The following is a 24,858-nucleotide window of genomic DNA, read 5'->3' on the forward strand; positions in this document are numbered from 1 at the left end:
TTTTTCCAGTTGGGGTTTGTAATGGTTTGCCTACCTTTCTCGGTGATACCCCCTAGTCAATGGCAGACATGACTATAGTGTACTCCCAATAAGTAGTGTTCATAAGCCATTGCTCCTTGCACCTTTCTGAGGGAACCAGCTTCTGGCTCGTGGTTTCCGGTAGGCATAGGAATTCCCTGTGACTGATAAAGCCAAACTAATATAGCACATATCAGTTCATATAACTTCAGGGAGACTCCGGGGCTTCGCCCAGAAAATGGCATTTCATTACATTCACCGCTGTTTTTTTTTTGTACTACTGTAAATTATGCTACATACATATACTGACGTAAAAGGTAATAAGGTTGTAGAATTTGGTTCTATCACTTTAAGTCTGAAAAAATAAAGCTAAAAGGCAAACTTAAATATTCCTAGGCCTAGTATAGCACATATATGTACTATATTAGACCTCATATAGTATGCATTAGGCCTAGGAAGGTTAGGTTAGTTTAGGTTTTATTTGTAACATAAATATATAACCTTTTTCGGTTTGTCAAAATTCAGTAGTACCGATTTCTACTGTATAATTGCCTCTTACACCACTATATATTGGATGTTGCCCATCGTTACTATAAGTACTACCTAAACAGACGAATGGGCTGCCAAATGTGGTCACTTCTACAAATTTATGATCCTAAGTTTGCCAGTTAAGTGTTTCAAAAGGTTATGAGTTTTTTCACTTATTTAGTGGTGGCAATCTTGGCTGGATTGAGTATTTCCTCTTCGCATCAGTGTGATCCAACGAGGACACTTTGAAAATGTCCCAACTTCAGTGATGAAGATTGTTAACCTGCTCTGGTTCCAGGAGATTCATTGCCATGAGAATATGTAAGTGGTACAGCTTAGAAGTGTTAATAACTTAGCGACATTTTATGATTGTTACATTCTAAATACAAAATCTATTATGTCAAAACCTGGATTTGAACATCTTGTATAAAAAATTTGTCTCCTTAACTTTGTTAATAGTGCTCATCCACGGGTCGCCTACGCTTCTCAGATTTTAAGGACCTGATGGTCAGTCTAAAGTTCTGGCAGAATGCTTTCAAGACTCATACAAAGGAAAGAACTGGCATCCTGAAGGCAGAGAGGCTGAGAGACGCACTGGAAGATGTTGGTGAGTATCAGATTTTCATCTCTTAATCCCAAAGGAACAGTACTGAATGCTGCATTATAAAAAATAACGCAGAATCTACAGTGATTTTTTTTTTTTTTTTTTTTTTTTTTTTAGATATATACAAGTGTTGTTACATTCTTGTACAGCCACTAGTACGAGTAGCGTTTCGGGCAAGTCCTTAATCCTATGGTCCCTGGAATACGATCCCCTGCCGCGAAGAATCGTTTTTTCATCCAAGTACACATTTTACTGTTGCGTTAAACAGAGGCTACAGTTAAGGAATTGCGCCCAGTAAATCCTCCCCGGCCAGGATACGAACCCATGACATAGCGCTCGCGGAACGCCAGGCGAGTGTCTTACCACTACACCACGGAGACTTAATTATTAGGTCTTGGTTTCCCATAGTCAGAGGCAGGAAGCATGTTAGGTTTGTGGAGGTCCCTCAAGGGCCAACTGCTGATGACTATTCCCAGGATGCAACCCACAACAGTTGCTTAACTCCCAGGTGCCTATTTACCGCTTTCTATCTGTTATATCAAGATGAAGATGGATGGGTTGATGAATGAAGGCTTCCTTTAGTTGGTTATGTTTATTGAAGAAGTAGATAATTGTAGTGAGTTGGAAAGTGATATGTACCAAGACTTAGCCACTAGCTATGTGCTACCTCTCTGGAGGCTAAACACTGACTGCCATATGCACGCCTGGTGTTCGGCACAGCACATACAAGTACTCTGAGCTCCGTGCTCTGATTGGCTAATCTTGATTCTACAAGATGTCTGTTAAAACATACTGCAGACACATCAGGTGAAAGAAAAGGTTTCCACCCATCTATGTCCTGCCCGGGGATTGAACCTGCAACCCTCAGCTACATGACCAGGATTACACCCTGTTGATGGACCCTGCCTCTTTTCTGTTTTGGTCTTCTCCTTATTGGATGCATGACAAGGATCTGGAGTTTTCCTGGCAGGCAGACAGTCCCTTACCCTTACTTGGTGTTTGACGTGACATTTGTCAGACCTTCACGCTTGAGTGGTGTTAGGTGCCAACCATGTTACAGGTTACAAAATATTGCCGGAACAACCGTGGACATTTTCAAGAGGAAACTAGATTTATTCCTCCAAGGAGTGCCGGACCAACCGGGCTGTGGTGGGTATGTGGGCCTGCGGGCCGCTCCAAGCAACAGCCTGGTGGACCAAACTCTCACAAGTCGAGCCTGGCCTCGGGCCGGGCTTGGGGAGTAGAAGAACTCCCAGAACCCCATCAACCAGGTATCAACCAGGTATTTTCGTGGGCTCTTCTTTTATACCCCTCGACGGCTGCCTGTTTGTTCCCACTCTTTCACAGGATGTGGGTCTTGTGCAGTTGCATGCCCAGGTTCCCTTATTGTCGGCGGTGCTTGTGACGGATGACCTTTGTTGTCGGCGGTGCTTGTGACGGATGACCTTTGTTGTCGGCGGTGCTTGTGACGGATGACCTTTGGGCCTATCTATATTTGGGTTTCTTCCATCATCAGAGAAGCCCCCAGAAAGATGATAAACTTTATATGTAAAATGTTCATAGGCCATTACTCCCTTCACATCTCTGGAGGGGGCCAGGTTCTTGCTCGTGATCACCGGTACACCAATAGAATTATCTGATTGATAACTACTAGTAGTATGGAACTTAATCAGTGTAATTACCTAAGTGTAGTTACAGGATGAGAGCTACGCTCGTGGTGTCCCGTCTTCCCAGTACTCTTTGTTATATAACGCTTTGAAATTACTGACGGTTTTAGCCTCCACCACCTTCTCACCTAACTTGTTCCAACCATCTACCACTCTGTTTGCGAAAGCGAATTCTCATATATTTCTTCAGTAGCTTTGTTTAGTTAGTTTAAATCTATGACATCTTGTTCTTGAAGTTCCAGGTGTCAGGAATTCTTCCCTATCAATTTTATTGATTCCTGTTACTATTTTGTACGTAGTGATCATATCACCTCTTTTTCTTCTATCATCTAGTTTTGGCATATTTAATGCCTCTAACCTCTCCTCGTAGCTCTTGCCCTTCAGTTCTGGGAGCCATTTACTTGCATGTCTTTGCAGCTTTTCCAGTTTGTTGATGTGTTCTTAAGATATGGGCACCACACACCTGCTGCATATTCTAGCTTTGGCCTAACAAAAGTCGTGAACAATTTCTTTAGTATTTTGCCATCCATGTATTTAAAAGCAATTCTGAAGTTAGAAAGTGTAGCATAGGCTCCTCGCACAATGTTCTTAATGTGGTCCTCAGGTGATAATTTTCTATTTAGAACCACTTCTAGATCTCTTTCTTTAACAGAATTCTTTAAAGATTTCTCACATAATATATAGGTTGTGTGGGGTCTATGTTCTCCTATTCCACATTCCATAACATGGCATTTATTCACATTAAATTCCATTTGGCAAGTGGTGCTTCATACACTTATTTTGTCCAAATCTTCTTGAAGGGCATGACAATCATCTAAGTTTCTTATCCTTCCTATTATCTTAGCATCATCAGCAAACATGTTCATATAATTCTGTATTCCATCTGCAGATCGTTTATGTAGACAATGAACATTACCGGTGCAAGATCTGAATCCTGTGGTACTCCACTTTTTAACATTTCTCCAGTTCAATACATTGCCTCTGATTACTGCCCTCATTTTTCTGTCTGAACATTTTTCATCCATGTTAGAAGCTTACCTGTCACTCCTCCAATATGTTCCATTTTCCAGAACAACCTCTTATGTGGAATTCTGTCGAAAGCCTTTTTAGGTCCAGATAAATTCAGTCAACCCAACCATATCTTTCCTGTAAAATCTCTGTGGCTCAATCATAGAAACAAAGTCAATTTGTTACACAGGATCTTCCAGATCGAAACCCATACTATCTGTCTGTTATTATATCGTTTTTCTCCGAGTATTCTACCCATTTAATTTTAATTATTTTTTCCAATATTTAGTCTATTACTCTTGTCAGTGATACAGGTCTATAATTGAGGGGGGTCATCTCTGCTGCCACTTTTCTAGATTGGAACTATGTTATCCTTTTCCCCACACACATCTGCTAGGACTCCTATACACAGGGATGCCTGAAAAATCATTTGAAGTGGAATATGAAGCTCAGATGCACATTCTCTCAGAACCCATAGTGAAACTCCATCGAGGCCAACTGCTTTGTTCTTACTTAGCTCGTTGAGCATTTTTTCCACTTCGTCTCTAGACACCTCTATGTTATTCTCTAGAGTTCTTATTGTGTCTGATTCATTTTCATTTTTTACAAACACACTTTGGAAACTTTTCGTTTAATGTTTCACACAGTTCATTTTCATTTTCCGTGAATCCGTTTCCCACTTTCAACCTCTGAATAATATCCTTTACCTGCAATTTGTTGATGAATTTACAGTATAGAATAGGCTTGGTTCTGTTTTACATTTGTCCGCTATCCCTTTCTCAAAATATCTTTTATCCGCTATCCCTTTTTCAAAATTTCTTTCTGCCTCTCTCTCCTCACTCACTGCTGTGTAGTTGGACTGTCAGCCGTCCTTTTCTTGGAAAGGGGAATGAACTGGAACAAGCCATCCACTAGGACATTGGACATCCTCTGAGTGTGAACCGCCAGGAGAGCCAAACCCAGAGAATTCAGCAGACTGTCACCGAAAGTGACAAGCCCCAAAGAGCCAAGGACTGCATTGAACCCCTGCAGTCCCCCTGCAGAAAGTGCACCACCGCAGACTCTGCAAACAGCATCGGACAAAAAGGGGATGAAAATCTAAGTGCCAGGTCCCAAACAGATTCCAAAGAGTGGACGAGCACTGCCTGTCTGAACGCGAGGTGCGAAGCAAAGAACAGAGACACCGCTTCCTTTAGAATCAACGCAAACAACTTCAACAAGGCAGTCGACGTCCGAGCCACCAAGGCAAGCGCACTGGACGCTGGCCCGGAGCCTGGCTCGCCCACATCCTCCTCAAGCCGGTCTGAAGACAGCTCCAGCAGGAAAAAGAAGCACAAAACCGATGCCAAATGCCCACGGGCATGCAAATTCTCAGCCATCAGGGACGCCAAAAGAGAGGGACCCTGCATGTGAAGCTGCACCTGGCCGATATTGCAAGGAAGGACAGGGGCAAACATGCATGCATTGAGGTGCTCAAACTCGTCTCCCAGGTAAACCTGAACAACCGCAGTCAACTCCCTCCATTGAGGTGCTCAAACTCGTCTCCCAGGTAAACCTGAACAACCGCACTCAACTCCCTCCATTGAAGCTTGGTGTGCGGGTCCTACCTAATGAAAAGAAAGGGCAGTTTGTCAGCCAGGAAGACTCCGGCACCTCGTAATGCACCCAATAAGAAAAAAAAGGAGCCAAACTCAAAAGGAGGAGGATCTATTATTGAGGCATAATCAGGGTCTCGCAGGAGGTAAGCCACAAGGGCTTCCCATACCTCCCCAAGCGGGATGCGGGAAGCCGAAAACCACCGGAAGGAGAAAACTGAGGAGCACAAGGGAACTCGGAACCGTACCCGGGAAGGAGCCAAACCCATATCAGACTCGTACAGGGAGGGAAGCAGGGATAGGAAAACCCCTTCCCCTGTAACAACAACGCTCCGCGCCAAGGGTACCAATACCCAAGCGGAGTCAGACAAGGCCCAAGCCCCCAAGTCAGCTCCTCCCCAGCCCCGGAATCCTCCAAATCAGGACCCGGGGCCGAGCTGTCCTCCAAACCCTCTACCTCAAGAGAAAAGGCAGAGTCCACCTGAAAAGCAGGGATGAAGGGAGTCCACTGGTGCAACTCAAAAGCCCTGACAGAAGGAACAGGCTCAAAAGCTTCCACCACCGATCCAGAAGAGGCAGTCTCTGAGGCTGCCCAAGTCTCACCACCATGAAAACCCTGCCCCAACTCTGAAACCCTCAGACATTTGGGAGCCGAGAACAGGTGGCGAGGGGGAACAGGATGAACCACAGCAGGGAAAGGACAAGGAGGCGCAGATGAAACCAAAGTCAACTAACACCCCCAAGTCCAGGTCCCTATAACCCAAGCAGGGTAGACTCGGGCCATCTGGAAAGGCAGGGCCATCTGGAAAGGCATCCAATCTAGTGCGTTTCAGCAGCCTAAACCTCGCATGCAATGCGGAAGCTGCCTGCACCCGAATATCAATAACAATAGACTGGGTGAAATGGAGTACATGCAAGAAACACCACCGCAGGACTAGGAATCAAAGGTGTCATCAACCCATCAGGCAGCATGGCAAAGGCAAAGACGGTGAGTGTCACCCTGAAACAAGGGTGAGACAAGGGAGCACCCCCTTCAAACTCACACGAAGCAAGGTGGGACTCAGCGGACTCCTCCATTGAACCAATGAGTCCCAATAGGGGTTTGCAGGGCCCTTAGGCTGACTACTAAGGGAAGCCCAGGCAAGGTACTGCTAACTGGTTATCCCAGAACTACCAAGCATTCAAACTAAAAGCTGAACCCGTGCAACGTGTACTATCACGGGGGGGCCTAGAGACGGGCCACCAAAATACAATTGAACTATAGCCACACAAGGCAGACCCCAAACAAAAACAAATAAAAAAAAGAAAAGACAAACTCTGCAAAGGCACAACTTCCCCAGGGGAACAGAACCGGCCGCTATGCATATTAAGACAGCTGCACATTACCTTTCACCGCTGCCAGCGGCAGTACTACCTCTTACCCAAGCTCAAACAGAGGCAGGAAAAACCCCAGCTGACCCCAAGGGCAGGCAATCGCCAAACAGCAAAAGAACCCTGTGGAGGTAGTTCCCGAACGACTTATGGAAGATAACTCTAAACTGCAAGTGCAGTACTTACAGAACTCTTAGGGAAGGCGACCCTAGGCACATGCAGCCCCAGTACTTCTGGAATTGATCCTGGCTTGCACTCTACCACACCACAAGGCACAACACTGCTCAAGGATTGGTGCCACTCAATCAACTGCCACCCAACACAACAGCCTCAGAACTGAGGTTGGGTAGCTGACTTGAGAGGTCAGGGGACCCCCCTCCCCTTCCCCCTCCCGTAACAGGTGGGAGTTGCGCAGACAGCGGCGTGGTGGCTGTGGTGACGTCATGCTTGTTTGCTTGTTTTCTGATTGGGGAGTTGTGGTTGCTTGCTTTTGGTTAGCAATTTTTCACCAGGTGTAGTTTGTTTTGGGATTCCTACCTTTCTGGGTGCCTGACCTGATAGAAAGCAGAGATAGACTGCTTCCAACTACACGGGGGTATCAATGGGCCATTGCTCATCGTGCCTCTCTGAGGAGGACAGGTTCTGCCTCGTGGTACCCAGTATGCTTAGAACTCCATCGATTGACTATTGCCATGGTCTAATACATAGACATCAGCCTGGTATAGCTCCGTGAGCCAGAGGGCTCTCCACAGAAATAAATATCTCTTTGATATCTCCAGAGTCGAACTAAATCTGTGCAAATACTCCATGGAAATAAAAGGACCCAGTCAATGGAATTTGCTTCCTAATGAATTAAAAAATTGTCCAACCTACGCGTGTAACGGGGAAGTGAGTAGAGATAGAAGGGTAGAAGTATAAAGTAGAAAAGTGGATAGTAGAAGGAGAAGGGCTGCCACCATCCATTTTGGTCAGTACATACAAGACAAGGAATGGAACTTGTCTGTATCAAAAGATGTTACTGTCATAATTGTAATCATATTCCAGGCAAGTTTCTTTAGTTTAATCACTCAAGAGTACTCTATACTCTAGTTTGCATATTGTATCCACAAATCCCAGATCTAGGAACAATTAATATCGGATTACAAGTAACGTGAATCAAGTATATATTTCTCAATAATTCATCAAGTATATTTATCAGGATATCATAATTTAAGCAATCAAACTGAAGGTTCACTATTAATATACAAAGTGAGTCATTACCCAAGAATTCGAGACCATTACCACTGTCTGCCCCTTGATAGTCACACAACACTAGTAAACACGACTAAGTCACCTTCACATTCACTCACCGAGGACTGAGCCTAAGTTGAATAAAGAGGGGGGGGGGGAAGGGTCTGCCATTGACAGGCAGCGTCACCCCCCCCATCCGGCCGACAGCCTATCTCGGCGGGTGTCTGCTGCCCTGCTCTGCTGTGCTGTCTCTGTTGTCCTATTGTTTATTCCTCTCGAATCTACAGTGCCCTCAGTATATATTAGGAAACCTGGTAGCTAACTCCGCCCACAAGTAGATAGCCCCAGGCGCTCTACCAAGCCACACCTAAAACTGGTGGCTTGTTTGAAGGCTATCAGGCTACATTTATCAGATTAGCAGAAGCAAGGTTTATTCGCAAGAGCTGACCTCAGGTCAAGTTGAGGTCATTAACGCTTAGAGGTGTGAGTTTCAGGCTGACAGAATGGCGCCTCTCAAATCCTTGTCTGTGACTCATGAACTAACTATATATATATTGTGACGGTGTTCCCCCCCCCATATATTTTTCCCACGACTGCTGTAAGAGTCATATCCACTTTACTCGAGCGTTCTCTATGTTGCGGGCATCAGTTTGATATATGTGGGAGAGTGTAATGTTCTCGCGTTGGCGAGAAACTCGTAAAAAAAAAGTATTTTGGCCCGTGGTATAGGCCCTTTAGGACGCCAATATGGCGCTGGCCACTCCGTTTTGCTGCCAAAACTGTGTGACGTCAGTGGCAACAGATTGGTCACTGACAGTGACGTGGCACAGGGAGCCAATGAAAACCGCCCCTGGCAAGTATGATGTCACGAAGGCAGGGGGGGGGTCCGGAGATCGCGCCACTTTGGCGCCACTAGTCTGACATGACATGTCAAGGTGGACGGATGTGTGAAGGTTGGTTCTGTCAGATTTGACAGTTGTACCCCGCTCCCGTGGATTTTACGCATCACCCGTTGTCTGCAAGTACGCTGTGAGGTCTTCCCTTGTTCATGTGTTGGACTGAAGAGGGAATCGACGGAATATTGAGCAACAAGTGCTCCAGGGACAGGTGCTGTGCAGGAAGTGAAGTCTAGACAGTGACGTCTGGGGCGTATGATAGCTTCACAGTGACGACGTAGCGGCTGGGCCAATCCACCGGGAAGCAGTGAAAGAAGAAAACTAATTGGGAATCAGGATGACTGCAGCCGAGAAGTAGGTTGGCAGCAGTAGTTGTGAGAAGTTGACGGCCGGAAGACCGACTCCAACCCTACAAGACGTTTTGGAGGAACACGGATCTGCGGAGGACAGAGCACGGTGATGACGCGTTTATTTTGGGACGTTAATTGGGTTCCTGGAGAATGCATCAGTGTGTGTGTGGGGGCGTTCCCTACAATGAGGCGAGAGCCGGGACCAGGAGCTACAATTCAACTCTCACCGGAGGGCGAGTCCACATCAGTGAGGTGGAAGTAGGTGATTCTAGTTTCCCTCCCAGTTCCCCTTTAGTCAGCTATATATATTTAGCCAGAGTATCTTTCATGTCATGAGCAAGGCTCACCTATGTCTATGTCACAGTAAGGCACAGTTGTGCAGAGTGAGGCTGTACAGAGCTCTCACGATATTTATATATGTGGTGTGTGCAGGCACCTGGAATTATTGAAGAATTTATTGTGTCGTTGATGATTTCTTTCATGTGACATTAATATGATAACTTATGCCAGAGAATATATATATAAGTGTACCAGTTATTGGTGTTAGGCTGTGTGCCCAGTATTTATCCTATTATTATTGATATTGATGAATTTATCTATATCTATGTATATGTTGGTGTGATGAATAACATTTCCATGTGTGCAGTGATTAATTGTGTTATCGCCTTCGAGAGGAATTACTGAATCTAAGAACAGTACTGTGGTTAATTGCATTCATTGTAATTATTGTGAAGTACAGTGTATCATGCTATTATAGTGAAATATTATGTTAATTGCTGTAGAAATGAGTTACTGAACTTGAGATCAGTGTGGTGATTCATTGCGTTCTATTGCCATTATAGAAATATTGTGTTGATTACAAACATAGTGATCCCAGCGAATTTAAAGAACCAGGCGCTTCACGCCAAGGAAAACAAGTACTAAGCATTCGCACGGTGAGGGGGGCCGCTCAGCTGATTATGACATTGACAGGAGGGGGGAGAGTGTTACCCTCTAGGTGAGCCCCAGTTTTATGAAGAGTGAGTGACTTTCTGCAGTGTACTTGATGTTTGGTTGTTGATACGGATATAATACCTCGAAGTTTTTAAGTAAAATACAAAATACCTTTGCGTTTATATTATCCCTCCATATATCTTGTTGCTATAGAATGGTTCCAAAGAGTGAGAGTATTAGAGACATATACCTGCCTGAGACCAGATTTAATGAGTGCGCTCTGCCATTAGTACCACAATTCCACTGGCGTGTTACTGGACACGGGAAACACCAGTTGGCGACCTTGCAGTTAGTAGTAGAACCCTTGTCGGGGCGGGCACACGGTTGGGAGAGAGCAAACTGTGTTCCTACTCATTCTTCGGCTATAAGGCTGGCTGGGGATCGACTGGGATACTCTCCTGGCGAACAGTGGCACTGCGAGGATTGAGTGAAGACCCGCAGGGCTACGGTGAGTAACAGTTATCGCTAATACTACTGGGTGGTGTCCATGTAGAGAGAGAGACACCCCGACGTTGGCGACCGTTGACAGGATAAAGTACTTAGGCTATCTTGTATACTGTTACTTGCCACTCGCGTACCCCGACAATATATATATATTATATATATATATATATATATATATATATATATATATATATATATATATATATATATATATATATATATATATATATATATATATATATATATATATATATATATATTATATATCTATATACAGTCTGGTACTCGCGTATATATACACACACGCTCTTCAGAAGCTGGTGGGTCGTCTGGTCGACTATATATATATATATATATATATATATATATATATATATATATATATATATATATATATATATATATATATATATATATATATATATATATATATATATATATATACAAACAACTGCATTTGTATATATATGTATATATATATATATATATATATATATATATATATATATATATATATATATATATATATATATACATATATATTTATTTATTAAATAAAACTAAACAAAACACTTTTACGGTGTTACAGGCCTTATTCAGAAGTAAAACCAAAAAGTACCTAATTTCATCCTCTTACCTACCTTGTGCTTCACACTCACATTGTATCTGTGCTACACATTCCCCAAATATTAGTACTTAAGACATACACTACATCTTTAATAGTGTACTCACTTCTGTCTATTCATATTGTAGTTATATGTTGATAAAAAGATTTGCTACAATGTACCTTTTCATCTTACATGATATGCTAGATTAAGGACCTGCCTGAAATGCTATGAGTGTTAGTGACTTTGCGTGAATGTAAAAATACCATTCTTATGTTATCTCACCAACCCATTGGACCTTCTTGTAAATAAATTATTATTATTATTATAAATTATTATTATTATTATTATAAATTATTATTATTATTATTATTAGTATATTTTCACTTATTAAATCTTCAGGATTCCAATTGAGCACGGAGGTGGTGTCAATACTCGTGCTGCGCTACATGAGAAAGGATGGGACACTACGGTTTGGTGACTTTGTCAGTGCTATCCTCCATCTCTCTGTTGCCTTTAGTAAGTACCATCCTCTACTTCGTTACTGAAAAGATAAAAACAAACATTTAGATAAATTAAGGTATTAGTAGCTGATGTATAAAAAGTCGTAATTTAAAACTCCAAATATGTGCAATCACCATGAACTCTGTGATATGTTGAGAAAGCCTCATAGTATTGAAAAAAAAAGTTGAAATTCTTGTGAAAAATTATTGTTTGTGAAATTATAACTGTGAAAAATGATTGATACTTCACCTAAATCTGATACAGTACTTGGTATAAAGTAAGTAAATTATTTTACTTACTGTTTACTTTTGTTTCTAACTCAATTAGTAAACATGGCAGGAGGGTATGATGACTGTATGACGTGTGAGAGGGAAAGTTACTCTCAGGCATCAGTCACTTTAATGTGATCTGTGCCATGAGAAATACCACGGCATATGTCAAAACATCTCGGATAAAAGAATCGAAGCGTACAACAATGAGCCAACCGAAGGCAAAAGCTCTTTTTTTCATTTCCACTGCGTGCCATGGAGTAAGCCTAGCGATAATGACTCGGGCACTACCAACAATGATTCAGTTGAGAGTAATGAGCAGATCAGAGGAAAAAATCCCTGTGACATGATTAGAGAACTACAAGAGGGTCCGAAAGTTTTGATGAAACAGTTTATGTACTTGCAACAATCGATAAATAGCAAACGTGTAGGCATGATTCCAGAGGTAAACCAGGTGAACTCAGGAGGAAACCCTTCACTCAGGGAAAATACCCTGAATGCAGGCAGAGTTGAGATGAACCAGGGCAGAACGCATACTCTAAGGGAAAACACTAAATACAGGCAGAGTTGAAGATCTGGCGAGAGCAGCAGAACCCTTGGATAGAAAAAATGAGGAAACAACCTCATCATAAGGAACCTTGCAAAAGTAGAGGGAAAGAATGACTATGAAATCTTAAGAACCCATGGAGTTTCACCATGGGTGAAACGGAATGGTCCGTCCTGGACCATTCTCAAGTCGATTCTCAAGTCGGAGAATGGTCCAGGACGGACCGAAACGTCGTCGTCCCTTCAATTTCTAGTGTGTGGTCTGGTCCCCAAGGGCAGTACTTACAGGGTACCTAGGGAAGAGAACCATGGGCACATGCAGCCCGAGACAGAGACAGAGCACCGGTAGAGACAGCCCCACACCACAAGGCACAGAACTGAAACAAAACCCGAGCCAGAGGCACCTGACCGGCCAGTAAGCACATCAGCCAAGAACTGACGGTTGGATTGCTGGTGTGGAGGGTCTGGGGCTCCCCCTTCCACTTCCCTGGGGAGGGTCTGGGGCTCCCCCTTCCACTTCCCTGGGGAGGGTCTGGGGCTCCCCCTTCCACTTCCCTGGGGAGGGTCTGGGGCTCCCCCTTCCACTTCCCTGGGGAGGGTCTGGGGCTCCCCCTTCCACTTCCCTGGGGAGGGTCTGGGGCTCCCCCTTCCACTTCCCTGGGGAGGGTCTGGGGCTCCCCCTTCCACTTCCCTGTGGAGGGTCTGGGGCTCCCCCTTCCACTTCCCTGGGGAGGGTCTGGGGCTCCCCCTTCCACTTCCCTGGGGAGGGTCTGGGGCTCCCCCTTCCACTTCCCTGGGGAGGGTCTGGGGCTCCCCCTTCCACTTCCCTGGGGAGGGTCTGGGGCTCCCCCTTCCACTTCCCTGGGGAGGGTCTGGGGCTCCCCCTTCCACTTCCCTGGGGAGGGTCTGGGGCTCCCCCTTCCACTTCCCTGGGGAGGGTCTGGGGCTCCCCCTTCCACTTCCCTGGGGAGGGTCTGGGGCTCCCCCTTCCACTTCCCTGGGGAGGGTCTGGGGCTCCCCCTTCCACTTCCCTGGGGAGGGTCTGGGGCTCCCCCTTCCACTTCCCTGTGGAGGGTCTGGGGCTCCCCCTTCCACTTCCCTGGGGAGGGGGGGGGGGTTGCGCAGACGGTGGTGAAGTGATGACGTCATGCTAGTTTACGGATTTAGTTTTAGGGAGTTCTGTCCACTCGTTCGGCTTTTGGTAACAATATTTTCACCACAATAAGGGTTTGCTTTGGGACGCCTACGTTTCTGGGTACCTGTCTCGGTCGATGGCAGACATAGAATGCTTCCAACCACGGGGGGGGAGAGAGGGGGGGGTGGTTTCTATAGGTCATTGCTCCTCGTGCGCCTCTGAGGGGACCATGTTCTGGCTCGTGGTCTCCGATAGGCAAGAACTCCATGCACTTTTATGCCTGAAAGTTATACATATCCATTCAGCCTGGATAGCTCCAGGGAGCCGACGGGGCTCCCCCAGAAATAAAGATAAATTGTACTTACTTTGGCCTCAATGGGGGTCAGGAAAATGGCGAGTGACGTCATCAATTGCTGGTTGCCCAGGGCGTACACTCCCGGGGCAGTCGTGCACCAGGTTCAAGATGCGCCAGTTGCCACAAATATATTTTTGTTCATTTTTTGTGCACAGTTCCAAATACGAGTTGCCAATCCTATGTATAATGAACACATACATTATATTATGGCAGTAGAACATCAGTACTGTCTGAAGACACTGAATCACAAATGTGTTCACATATCTTGCACATATTTCTAATGTATCATGCTCATTTATGTATATTTACAAAATATTTACACACTGTACAGTATCACACACTATATACATACACCATGAACACACTCAGAACTCCGCGAGTGTGTGATATGCTGCGAAACAGCCAACGGGGCAGAGTGGCACCTTGCACTCAACGAACCAGGTGCTGATGCATCTTCGCTTTTGTTCTCTATGAGTACTGTTCTTGCAGACAACACAGGCACGTTTACCCTTTTCCTGTGATGCTGTGCCATGCATACACTGGAGCATATGGACATCAAACATCTCGTTACCCCTCAGCCTGTCTGGAGCGACGTGTGGCATTGTTGCTGGCACCCTGCACAGTGCAATAGAGCCCTCCTTCCCATACTTTATGAGCAGTTGTGACACTACAGCAACACTGAATGTCCGTATTGGCGGTCTCCTGCCTGACTTTACCAGAAACATGTTGAAACAGTTGAGCACTGCAACATCAATGAGGTGGAAAAAAATAACTTTTTCGTCCACTTCACAGACCTACACACTCACTCGACGGCACCGAGCATCATGTCACATTTAACTACTAGGCGCATGTTCACGTTGTAGTCTATAACACAATCGGGTTTATATATGGGGAAGCGCGTTTGAAAGTGGACTTTGCCGCTGTCCAACATGGCACCGATGTGAATTGTCAGCATATTCACCTCGCGTCTGTCCCTCCACCACACTGTTAATATGTTGTCACACTAGCGCAACTGGCAATCACCCACTGCAATACCTATGCCAAACACTGGCATTTCTCTCCTGAGGGCCTTCACAGTGCCACATACGCCGGTGTTGTGGTCAAGGAAGTGTGTGGTTAACAAGGGGCTGGTATAGTAGTTGTCAGTGAACAATATTTGTCCCTTGTTCAGCAATGGTTCCATGAGGGTTTTGACAACACTGCTGAAGAACCCCGTGTTCATCTTGAGCTGGTATATTGATGTCTGTACCTGAATACAGTATCATGTCCATGATGATACAGTCTCACAGTCGCACAGCACGAAAAACCTTAGACCAAATCAGTGGCACTTTCATGGGATGTACTGCTTGAACGCCAGTCGCCCCTTAAACAGTACAAGCGATTCATCAACCACCACATTCTTTCCTGGTACAAAATAGTCACGGAACTTGCCTCTCATGTCACTGAAAACCTTCCGTACCTTCCAAAGTCTGTTGTGTCCGTCTTCATTTGCATTATTTTCGAAGTGCAGGCACCTGAGAAGCAACAGGAACCTATAACGTGACATGTACTTGTTGAACACTGGGGATGGAACAAGGCTGTCTGCTCCAATAATTCTGGATGATGTGTTTTTTAGAGTGTTTCATCATCATGCTCAGTGCGAGAAACACGTACATTTCATCAATTGTGGTGTCCTTCCAGCGTGTCAGGCGAGAGGCAGGTAAGTTGCCGGCGTCTATGAGGCTGTGAGCGTATCTGTTTGTCTCAGTTACAAGATGGGTCATGGATTCATTATCAAAATACGCCAGGAAATAGTCTTTTTCGGCCATATCTTCACCAGTATATGGGAATAATGGTGTCACACCAACATCGGTACCATCAAAAGTTAGTATTTGTGGAACAAATGTGGCACAATCCTCTCTCACAAGTACACCCGGGGGTTTGGTTCTGGCGCCAACACCACGGCCAATACTACCACGAGCACCAAACATACGGCTCCGACTTCTGGAGCTGCGTGTGAGTATGGTAGTAGATGAGGCTGATCTGCATATCGTAGGCCTACTGTAAAGGGGGCCAGCCTTTAACCTCACTTACTGATTAAATGCTGGTCATTATTAAGTAAATCTACAGACCAAATCCACAGAATTCTCTAGGTGGTGATCATGTCTCTCCCTAACTCTTCTAACTTCCAGGGACGTGACGTTTAATTTCCATAGCCATTCCTCGTACCTCTCACAAAGTGGTAGACGTTCCAGGTCTGGGGAATTTTTCCTTCCCAATTTGGTTGATTCCAATTACTATTTTATACACAGAGGTCATATTGCCTCTTCTATCTTCTATTTCTTCTATCTCCCAGTTTTGGCATGTTTAATGTCTCACAGCTCTCCTTATAGCTTTGTTGTTCAGTTCCAGAAGCCATATAGTTGCATGTCTGCACTTTTTTCAATTTGTTGATGTGCTGCTTTAAAACATGGGCACCATACAACTGCTGCATATTGGTAGATAGTTGGAACAAATTTAGTGAGGTGGCGGTGGAAGCCAAAACCGTAAGTAGTTTCAAAGCGTTAAATGACAAAGAGTACTGGGAAGACGGGACTCCGCGAGCATAGCTCTCATCCTGTAACTCAACCTAGGTAACTGGAGTTAGATAATTACACACAACTCCCTTCCATGCACACCATCTTCCCTCCCACAAACACCATCTTCCCTCCCACAAACACATACCATCTATACTGTTTGTGTATACAAACTACAGACAGCAAACTGTATAGAAAAAAAAACAGGAATGAGGTGTGGCATGTGTGTTTTTAAGAATATTTCATATTGAATTGTGTGCATTGAGAGAGATCTTGCATGTAGGATGGGAAGCACCTTCCTCAGCCAACTGTGATAAAATAATATCTAGTTCTCAAAATTCTTGAATTTTTAAGATCATTAATGCTATATTATTGTACGAAAATATTAATAATTGTGGTCTGTTTAGTAATTACAACTACAATATGGCCACTTTCTAAGGTAGTTATTGTATCATTTCAGATCTTTTTGAGAAGCGTGACCCACTTCAGAATGGTACTGTGAAGTTCTCTATGAGTGAGGTGGGTTATCATACATGACTGTGCAGAGTACTGGAATTGTGTGTACAAATAGTATATATTACTAATGTAACATATCTCTCCTATGATGAACTGGAGTACGAAATGTAAGTGAATGCAGTGTGTAGTGTAAGGCTCGACTTCGTGGCTAGGATGCTCCAGTCAATCAATGATAATGTAGTAGTAGGCATCCAACAGTCTCGGGAAGACTATATGGAGTTGTGCCCTGGTTGTCGGTCTGTAGTGGCCTCTCCAGGGCACAAAGCCAGGGTAGTCTGTTACGGAGGAGCTGTCACACATGCAGCAGGTCCCCCCCCTCTCCACGGCGCCGAAGGTCTCCAATGGAAAGACAAACGCCAATATGATTGATTCCAGCTGATAATGTAAGGCTGTGATCATTTGGCTAGTGAGTGTTACTAGCTATCGGTTGGATGTAACCAATGAGTTTGTTCATTGAGATATATACAAGAGTTGTTACATTCTTGTATAGCCACTAGTACGCGTAGCGTTTCGGGCAGGTCCCTGGAATTCGACCCCCACGAAGAATTGTTGTTACAACCAAGTACACATTTTACTGTTGAGTTAAACAGAGGCTACAGTTATGGATTTGCGCCCAGTAAAACCTCTCCGGCCAGGATACGAACCCATGACAAAGTGCTCGTGGAACGCCAGGCGAGTGTCTTACCACTACACCACGGATTGTTTATTACTGGGATGCAAATGTCCATGCAGTAGCTTCTTTTGGTGTACTCAACTATCCTGGTGGGTTTTCTTCAGTTCTGTGGTGATCTTATGGTCTCAGGTTCCTCTTCCTTGTATTGGAGGGGACTCCTGGTCCCTGGTAGGCACTCAGGAAGACACCAAAAGACCTACACAAAAAATTGGAATTTTGTTAAAAAAAAAAAAAATCAAGACATGACAGGATTTACCTGAATTTATCTGAGGGTCACCACCTATCTAGCAGCCATGGTTAGAACAGGAGGTCAGCAGCTTTTCAAAAGCACTGAAGACAAAAACTTCAGTCAATTTTTCCTGAAAACATTTCCAACTGTAATTTGAAATGCTGAAATGTCAGGGCATTTATGGCTTCATCAGGCAGGTAGGTGGTTCTTGGATTTATAACCCTATGAATAAAATAGCATCTTCTGTTTTCTGTCCTACATTGTGGCTTGTTGAGTCTGAGGCTGTTATTCCTTGTTTATGTTACATGTGACCTTTAAAGAAATGGTTGGGATTAATATCCTTCAATTTGTTCAGTATCTTAAAAGTTTCTATGCGAGCTGCCCTGTTATGTTTGGTATGCAGTGTTAGTCCCGTGGTCCTCAATTGTTCCCGGTATGAGGTTGATTTAGTTCTGGCATGATGTTTGTTCCTGTGCATTGTACTTTATAAAACCTGCGTTGAATATAATGAAACGCCATTTTCTGGGTGAGCCCCGGAGGCTCCATGGAGCTTATCAGGCTAATGTATGTAATGTTAGACCGGGACATTAGCTATGGAGTTCAGACCTACCAGGGACCAGTGCCAGAACCTGGCCCCTTCAGAGAGGTTTCAGGGAGCAATAGCCCTGGAAAACCCCATTATGGTTGGGGTTTTCCTTATCTGCCATTGACTGGGGTCAGGCACCCAGAAAGGTAGGCATAACAAAACAAACCCCACATGGTAAAAACTACAACAAAAACCGAACAGAGAGGTAGAAACTCCCTACAATCCCAAGGAAACAAACAATCAATCAATTTACTGCCGCGCCGGTCGTCCGCGCAGCCCTCCCCTCCCCGGGAGAGGGAGGGGGGGCCCCGGACCTCACCACACCGGCTGCCTTCAGTTCGGAAACTAGGCCTCAACCAATGCGAAAAAACCCCGCCGACCGGATGGGAGGGAGGGTAGCCAGGGAGCCTCCAGGGCTCACCCAGAAAATGGCGTTTCATTACATTCAACGCTGGTTTTCTGTGGGGAGTCCCTACGGCTCCCTGGAGCTACATACCCAAAGAGAAGGAATTAGGGACTTACCCGGGAGGCGGTGGCCACAAACTCCTCAATGCGAAGTCGAGACAACTGGCTGCAACATGCGACCCAAAGTAACACAAGAACGCCGAGGAGCAGAGACGTTCACCAAATAATGGGTGGCCAGGACCCTGTTCGACTTCCAAAATCCACGCGCCCGAATATGAGCCCAAGACATGTTACCAAACACGGCAGCCAAAGCTGCAAACTTCCAAACGTCATGGGCGCGAGGATAGACCACAGGCTGGCTAGATTTAATAACCCTGCGGACAACCTGGGAGACCCGAGCCCTGGAACAGGAAACGAAGGAAACCGGATCAACCCAAAGCGCATCCCCAGCCACCCCAGCTGAAGCGCGCAGGTAACGGCAAAGTGCTGCAACCGGACACAACACACGATGCACCCCTGGCCGAACCAATCAAGCATCAATGACCCATGGGCCCCTCCGGAAACCAGCCGTCTCGCTCTTCGCCAGAAAAGATGGAGAAGGCTGCAAACTTACAAACCTACCCCCAGGACCAAAAGAGCAGAAACCCCTGCGCCGGAGGAGAGCATAAAGCGCCCCTTCCCGGCCCCCAGAGGCCAATGCCAACAAAAACAAAACCTTGGAAAAGCTATCCAGAATTGAAGGGGCCACCACAAACCGAGGAGAGGAAAGACAGGAGAGCACCCTGTCCAAGGACCAGGACGGCTCAGGAGGCGCATGAGCAGGCCGGAGGTGAAACATAGCACGGTAAAGCTTACGAAACGGGGCGGATGTGACGTCCACCCCGAACGCTAGCTTGAGCGGCTCCGCCAGCGCCGCACAATATGAGGCGACAGTATTAGGCATCAAATGACGGTCCTGAAAAAGCCAAGAAAGAAAGGACAAGACAACCCGATCCGAAAGAAAAGACAACCTATGAAGAGCCAGAAAATGGTGAAAAGAACGCCAGGAAACTTCATACTGTCGCCGAGATGGAGCTCTCAGGTGGGACACCATCAACGAAGCCAGTTGATCACCATAGAAATGGTGCTACACCAGCGTCAAAAAGACCAGACGCGAAGAGCAGAGAAGTTCGAACCAGCCCTGTACTGGACCGGGCCGACCTGCTGAAAGAGGCGGAGCCACGGGAAACATCCCGGGTTCCGGCACCGAGCCAATAGCACCAGAAACCAAGGCTGGGCTGGCCACCAAGGGGCCACAAGGACTACTCTCCCTGGGAATGTCTCCAACCGAACCAGAGCCCGAAGCAACAGCTGGACCGGGGGGAAGAGGTACAGGTAACCCCTCCTTGACCAGTCCTGCTGAAAGGCATCCACCGCGAACGCCTCGCAGTCGGGGAAGGGCGTCACATAGATTGGGAGACGCCGAGACCACGCCGACGCGAAGAGGTCCACATCTGGGAGACCGTATGTCTGGCAGATCCAACGAAACGAGTCGTCGTCGACCATCCACTCCGTGGACAGGGGATGTAGGTGTGACCGACCGTCCGCCAGAATGTTGGATACTCCCCGGACATGAACCGCATGTAGAGCCAAACCCCGAGAATCCAGCAGTAGGACCACTCGAAGAGACCAACAACCAAAGAGCCAAGAACCTTAGAGAACCCCCGCGGTTCAGGCAATGAACCACTGTAGAACAGTCCGAATGGAGGCGAATGGTCGATCCCCGAGCGACACAAACCCTCCGAAGCGCGAACCAGACTGCCTTGTACTCCAGAACCGTGCTGTGAGTCCACCAGAAGGACGGACCCCACCGTCCCTGGCCTGCCTGGTGAGCACTGGTCACAAAACCCCAGCCAAGAGACAACGTGTCAGTGAACACATCGAGCGAGGGCTCGGGAAGGCGCCAAGGCACCGAACCTCGAAAACCCCGAAGAGGAAGACAGTGACGCAGCAACCGACACAAGGCCCCCGGAGGACGAACCCAATGACTGCGAGAGAGGCGGAAGGGACGTCCCCGAAGGAACCAAAACAGACGCCGAAGCCAAACCTGACCAGGCGGGTAGCCTAGCACAGCGAAGTTCAGACTCCCGCACAACCGCTCGAGCAACCGCCAAGTGACCCGGGACCCCCTCAGAAACAGCTGACGGTGGTCCCGCAGCCGCAACAACGCCTCTGGAGGGAGAGACGAGGAAGTTGTCCGAGAATCCCAAACAAGACCCAGCCAGGTCCGAACCTGGGACTGAACCAGATGGGACTTCCTCCAGTTCACCAGGAACCCAAACCTGGTGAGCTGGGAAAGAACCATATCCCTGGTGAGCAGACAAGCTGACAGACTGGGAGCCCACACCAGCCAGTCGTCGAGGTAGGCCAAAACCCGAATCCCTAGAAAGTGCAGATGGGTCACCACAACCCGGGTCAGCCGCGTGAAAACACGAGGTGGCAGATTCAAGCCAAAAGGTAGGCATCAAAAACGGTAAGTGTGACGCCCCACCACGAACCCTAACCAGTCCCTGAACCCTGGATGAATAGGAACGTGCCAATAGGCGTCCTGGAGGTCCAGGGACACCATCCAGGCACCCGGCTCCAACAGAAGGCAGACCTGAGACAGAGTAGTCATCCGAAAGGAGGGGCAAGAAATCCAAGGGTTCAGACAGGACAAGTCCAGAATGAACCTCAGATCCGCACAGTCCCGTTTCGGCACTGGAAACAGACGGGAAACCCACCTGAGGGACGTAGTCATTTTGACCACGCCCAAGCGCACCCACTCCAAGACGACTTGACAAAGCACAGGAGAGAAACCTGCCCTGTTAGCCCCGAACCCCCCAAAGGAGGACGAGTCGCCCAACGCCACCGCACGCCGGATGACACGACCGAAAAAGCCCACAAATCGTGGGACCAAGTGTGGGCAAACAGAGTGAGCCTCCCTCCCATTGCCCCGTCAACGGGGCGAACCACAAAAGGGCCGACGCCCCTTACAAGAACCCAAACGTCGAACAGGGCGATCACCGCGCCGACCAGTTGACGCTGGCCCCGAAGGGAACAACGGCTCAGAAACTGGCACCAATGGCCCACCTCGACCAGCGGAACCCGGAACCCTGGCACGACCCCTCCGAAACTGCCGAGAACGACCGCTTCGGAGAATCAACAAGTCCGCTATAGAACGATAACTGTACAAAGCCACATGCAGAAACTGAGAGACCACAGTCTCTGCAAACAGCAACGGTCAAAACGGAGACAAAAACCAAAGAGCCAGGGCCCAAGCGGATTCCAAAAAGAGGTCAAGCACAGCCTGATGGCACGCGAGGCAAGATGCAAAAAACAGAGACACCTCTTCCTTCAGGATGGGCGCAAAGAGCTTCAACAGTGCTGCCGAAGTCAACACCCCAGACGAAGGCTCTTCACTCAACGCTCCCACATCCTCCTCAAGCCAAGCTAAAGACAGCTTGAGAAGTGAAAAGAAACGCAAGACCGAAGCCAAAGGCCCACGGGTGTGCAACTCCTCCGCAACCAATGAAGCCAAAAACTGAGGAACCTGCACATGAAGCTGGAAAAGGCCAACATCCCGAGAAAGCACCGGAGTGAACAAGCACGCATTAAGGTTCTCAAATTCGCCCCCCAGGTAAACCTGCATAAAAGTAGAAGTTTCCTGGCAATCAAGCGTGCGGGTTTGACAGAACCCATGCCACGCCCCCAACGAAAAGAAAGGGCAGTCTGCCAGCCAGGAAGACTCCGGAACCTCCAAATGCACCCAAAAACGGGAAGAAGAACCAAACTCAAGTGAGGACGGATCCATTGTAGAGGCATAACCCGCGTCTCGCAGGAGGTAAGCAGCAAGAGCTTCCCGAGTCACCTTCGCAGAGATACGGGAAGTAGAAAACCTCTGGAAAGATCCGAGGTACCCAAATGCGCCCGGAACCGAACCCGGGAAAAAGCCGAACCCAAATCATACTCATACAGGGAAGGGGGGTTAAGAAAATCCCTTCCCCTGCAACAATAAGCCCGCGAGGAAGGCAAGAGCACCCCAGCGGGGTCAAAAGGGGCCCAAGGCCCTCAGGTTGACTCCTCCCCAGCCCCAGGATCCCCCACGTCGGGACCCGGAGCAGAGCCGTCCTCCAAACTCTCTACCCCTGAAGAAAAGACAGAGTTCAAGGGAAAGGCAGACAAGAAGGGGGTCTGCTGGTGGGACCCAGAAGCCTCGGCAGGAGGAACCGGCTCCCGACCCGGATGGGGCAGCCCCCGAGGCAGCCCGAGTCTCATTACCAACTAAACCCTGTGCCGAGGCCGAAACCCTCAGACGTTTTGGAGCTGGACACAGGGGGGGGGGGAAGTGCAGGAAGAACCACAGGGGAAGGAGCCAAAACCATAGCGACTAACGCCCCCAGGTCAGGGTCCCTAAAACCAAAACAGGGCAGCCTCGGGGCATCCAGGTGGAAAACCAACCTAGCACGTTGCAATAACCTAAACCTAACATGCAGCGCTGATGCTGCCTGTACCCTAACAGGAACATCCTCAGAGTAAAACTGGAGCACAAGCAGAGAACGTGACTCGCAAGACTCCAGGTCAAAGGTGTCGTTGACCCAATAGGCAGCATGACGAAGGCAAACCAGGTGACTGTCACCCTGAGACAAGGGCACACTGCAACCTTTAAACCTGCACAAGGCAGGCTGGAACTCGGGAGACGCATCCATGGGTCCCCGAGCCCCGACAGGGGTTTCCAGGGCCCGTAGGGTAACAACTACGGGATGCCCAGGCAAGGTATTGCTAACCGGTTAAGAAACCCAAACAAACAAGGGTAGATGATAACACTGAAAATCCCCTGGGATGTGTACAAGCACGGGGGCCTAGCAGAGGGCCACCAAAACAATATCAGGGGAACTATAGACCCACGAGGCAGAACCTCCACCAGGCAAACAAAAACAAAATAAAAGAAAAACCCATGAAAGTACACCATCCCCAGAGGCAACAGGAACCGGTCGCCGCTTAGGTGGCAGGCCGCGCAACACCTTGACACCCTAACCAGCACAACACCACTCCCTACCCTAGGCCAAACAAGGGCCCCAAGCCCCAGCTGGCCCCAATGGCGAGGCAAATGCCGAGCAGCAAGAACCCCTATGGGAGCGGTTCCCAAACTTCCCCAGCACTCACTGGGTGCCTAGGGAAGGAAGCCCCTAAGCGCATGCAGCCCCGGCACTGATAAGGTACTCCTGGCCACCGCACACCACACAAAGACAGCAGAGAACGCCACATGAGGCAAACACCGCCCAGGAATTTGAGGCCAGAGAAGCGACTATCCCGGTTGACACTAGCTTACGAACTGAAGGCAGCCGGCGTGGTGAGGTCCGGGAAGGGAGGGCTGCATGGACGACCAGCGCAGCAGTTAATTGATTGATTGTTTCCTTGGGATTGTAGGGAGTTTCTACCTCTCTGTTCGGTTTTTGTTGTAGTTTTTACCATGTGGGGTTTGTTTTGTTATGCCTACCTTTCTGGGTGCCTGACCCCGGTCGATGGCAGATAAGGAAAAACCCCAATCATAATGGGGTTTTCCGGGGCCATTGCCCCCTGAAACCTTTCTGAAGGGGCCAGGTTCTGGCGCTGGTCCCTGGTAGGTCTGAACTCCATAGCTAATGTCCCGGTCTAACAACATACATTAGCCCAATAAGCTCCAGGGAGCCGTAGGGGCTCCCCACAGAAAAGGCAGATATATATTCTTCTGAAGCTGAAGTCTCCATTCTTGAAT

At 47.4% G+C, this 24,858-nt stretch overlaps 1 protein-coding gene across 1 annotated transcript in view; it reads left to right on the plus strand.

The window, feature by feature from the left end:
• The window catches only part of LOC138360686 (calpain-C-like), a 151,947-nt gene that overhangs the window by 110,487 nt on the left and 16,602 nt on the right, over positions 1 to 24,858 (plus strand). The window contains exons 12-14 of the mRNA XM_069320333.1: positions 1,006 to 1,153; positions 11,712 to 11,828; positions 17,134 to 17,192. Coding sequence (XP_069176434.1) covers positions 1,006 to 1,153; positions 11,712 to 11,828; positions 17,134 to 17,192 — 324 coding nt within the window. The remainder of the gene's footprint in view (positions 1 to 1,005; positions 1,154 to 11,711; positions 11,829 to 17,133; positions 17,193 to 24,858) is intronic.

Source organism: Procambarus clarkii, chromosome 1, assembly GCF_040958095.1.
Source record: "Procambarus clarkii isolate CNS0578487 chromosome 1, FALCON_Pclarkii_2.0, whole genome shotgun sequence".
NCBI lineage: Eukaryota > Metazoa > Arthropoda > Malacostraca > Decapoda > Cambaridae > Procambarus > Procambarus clarkii.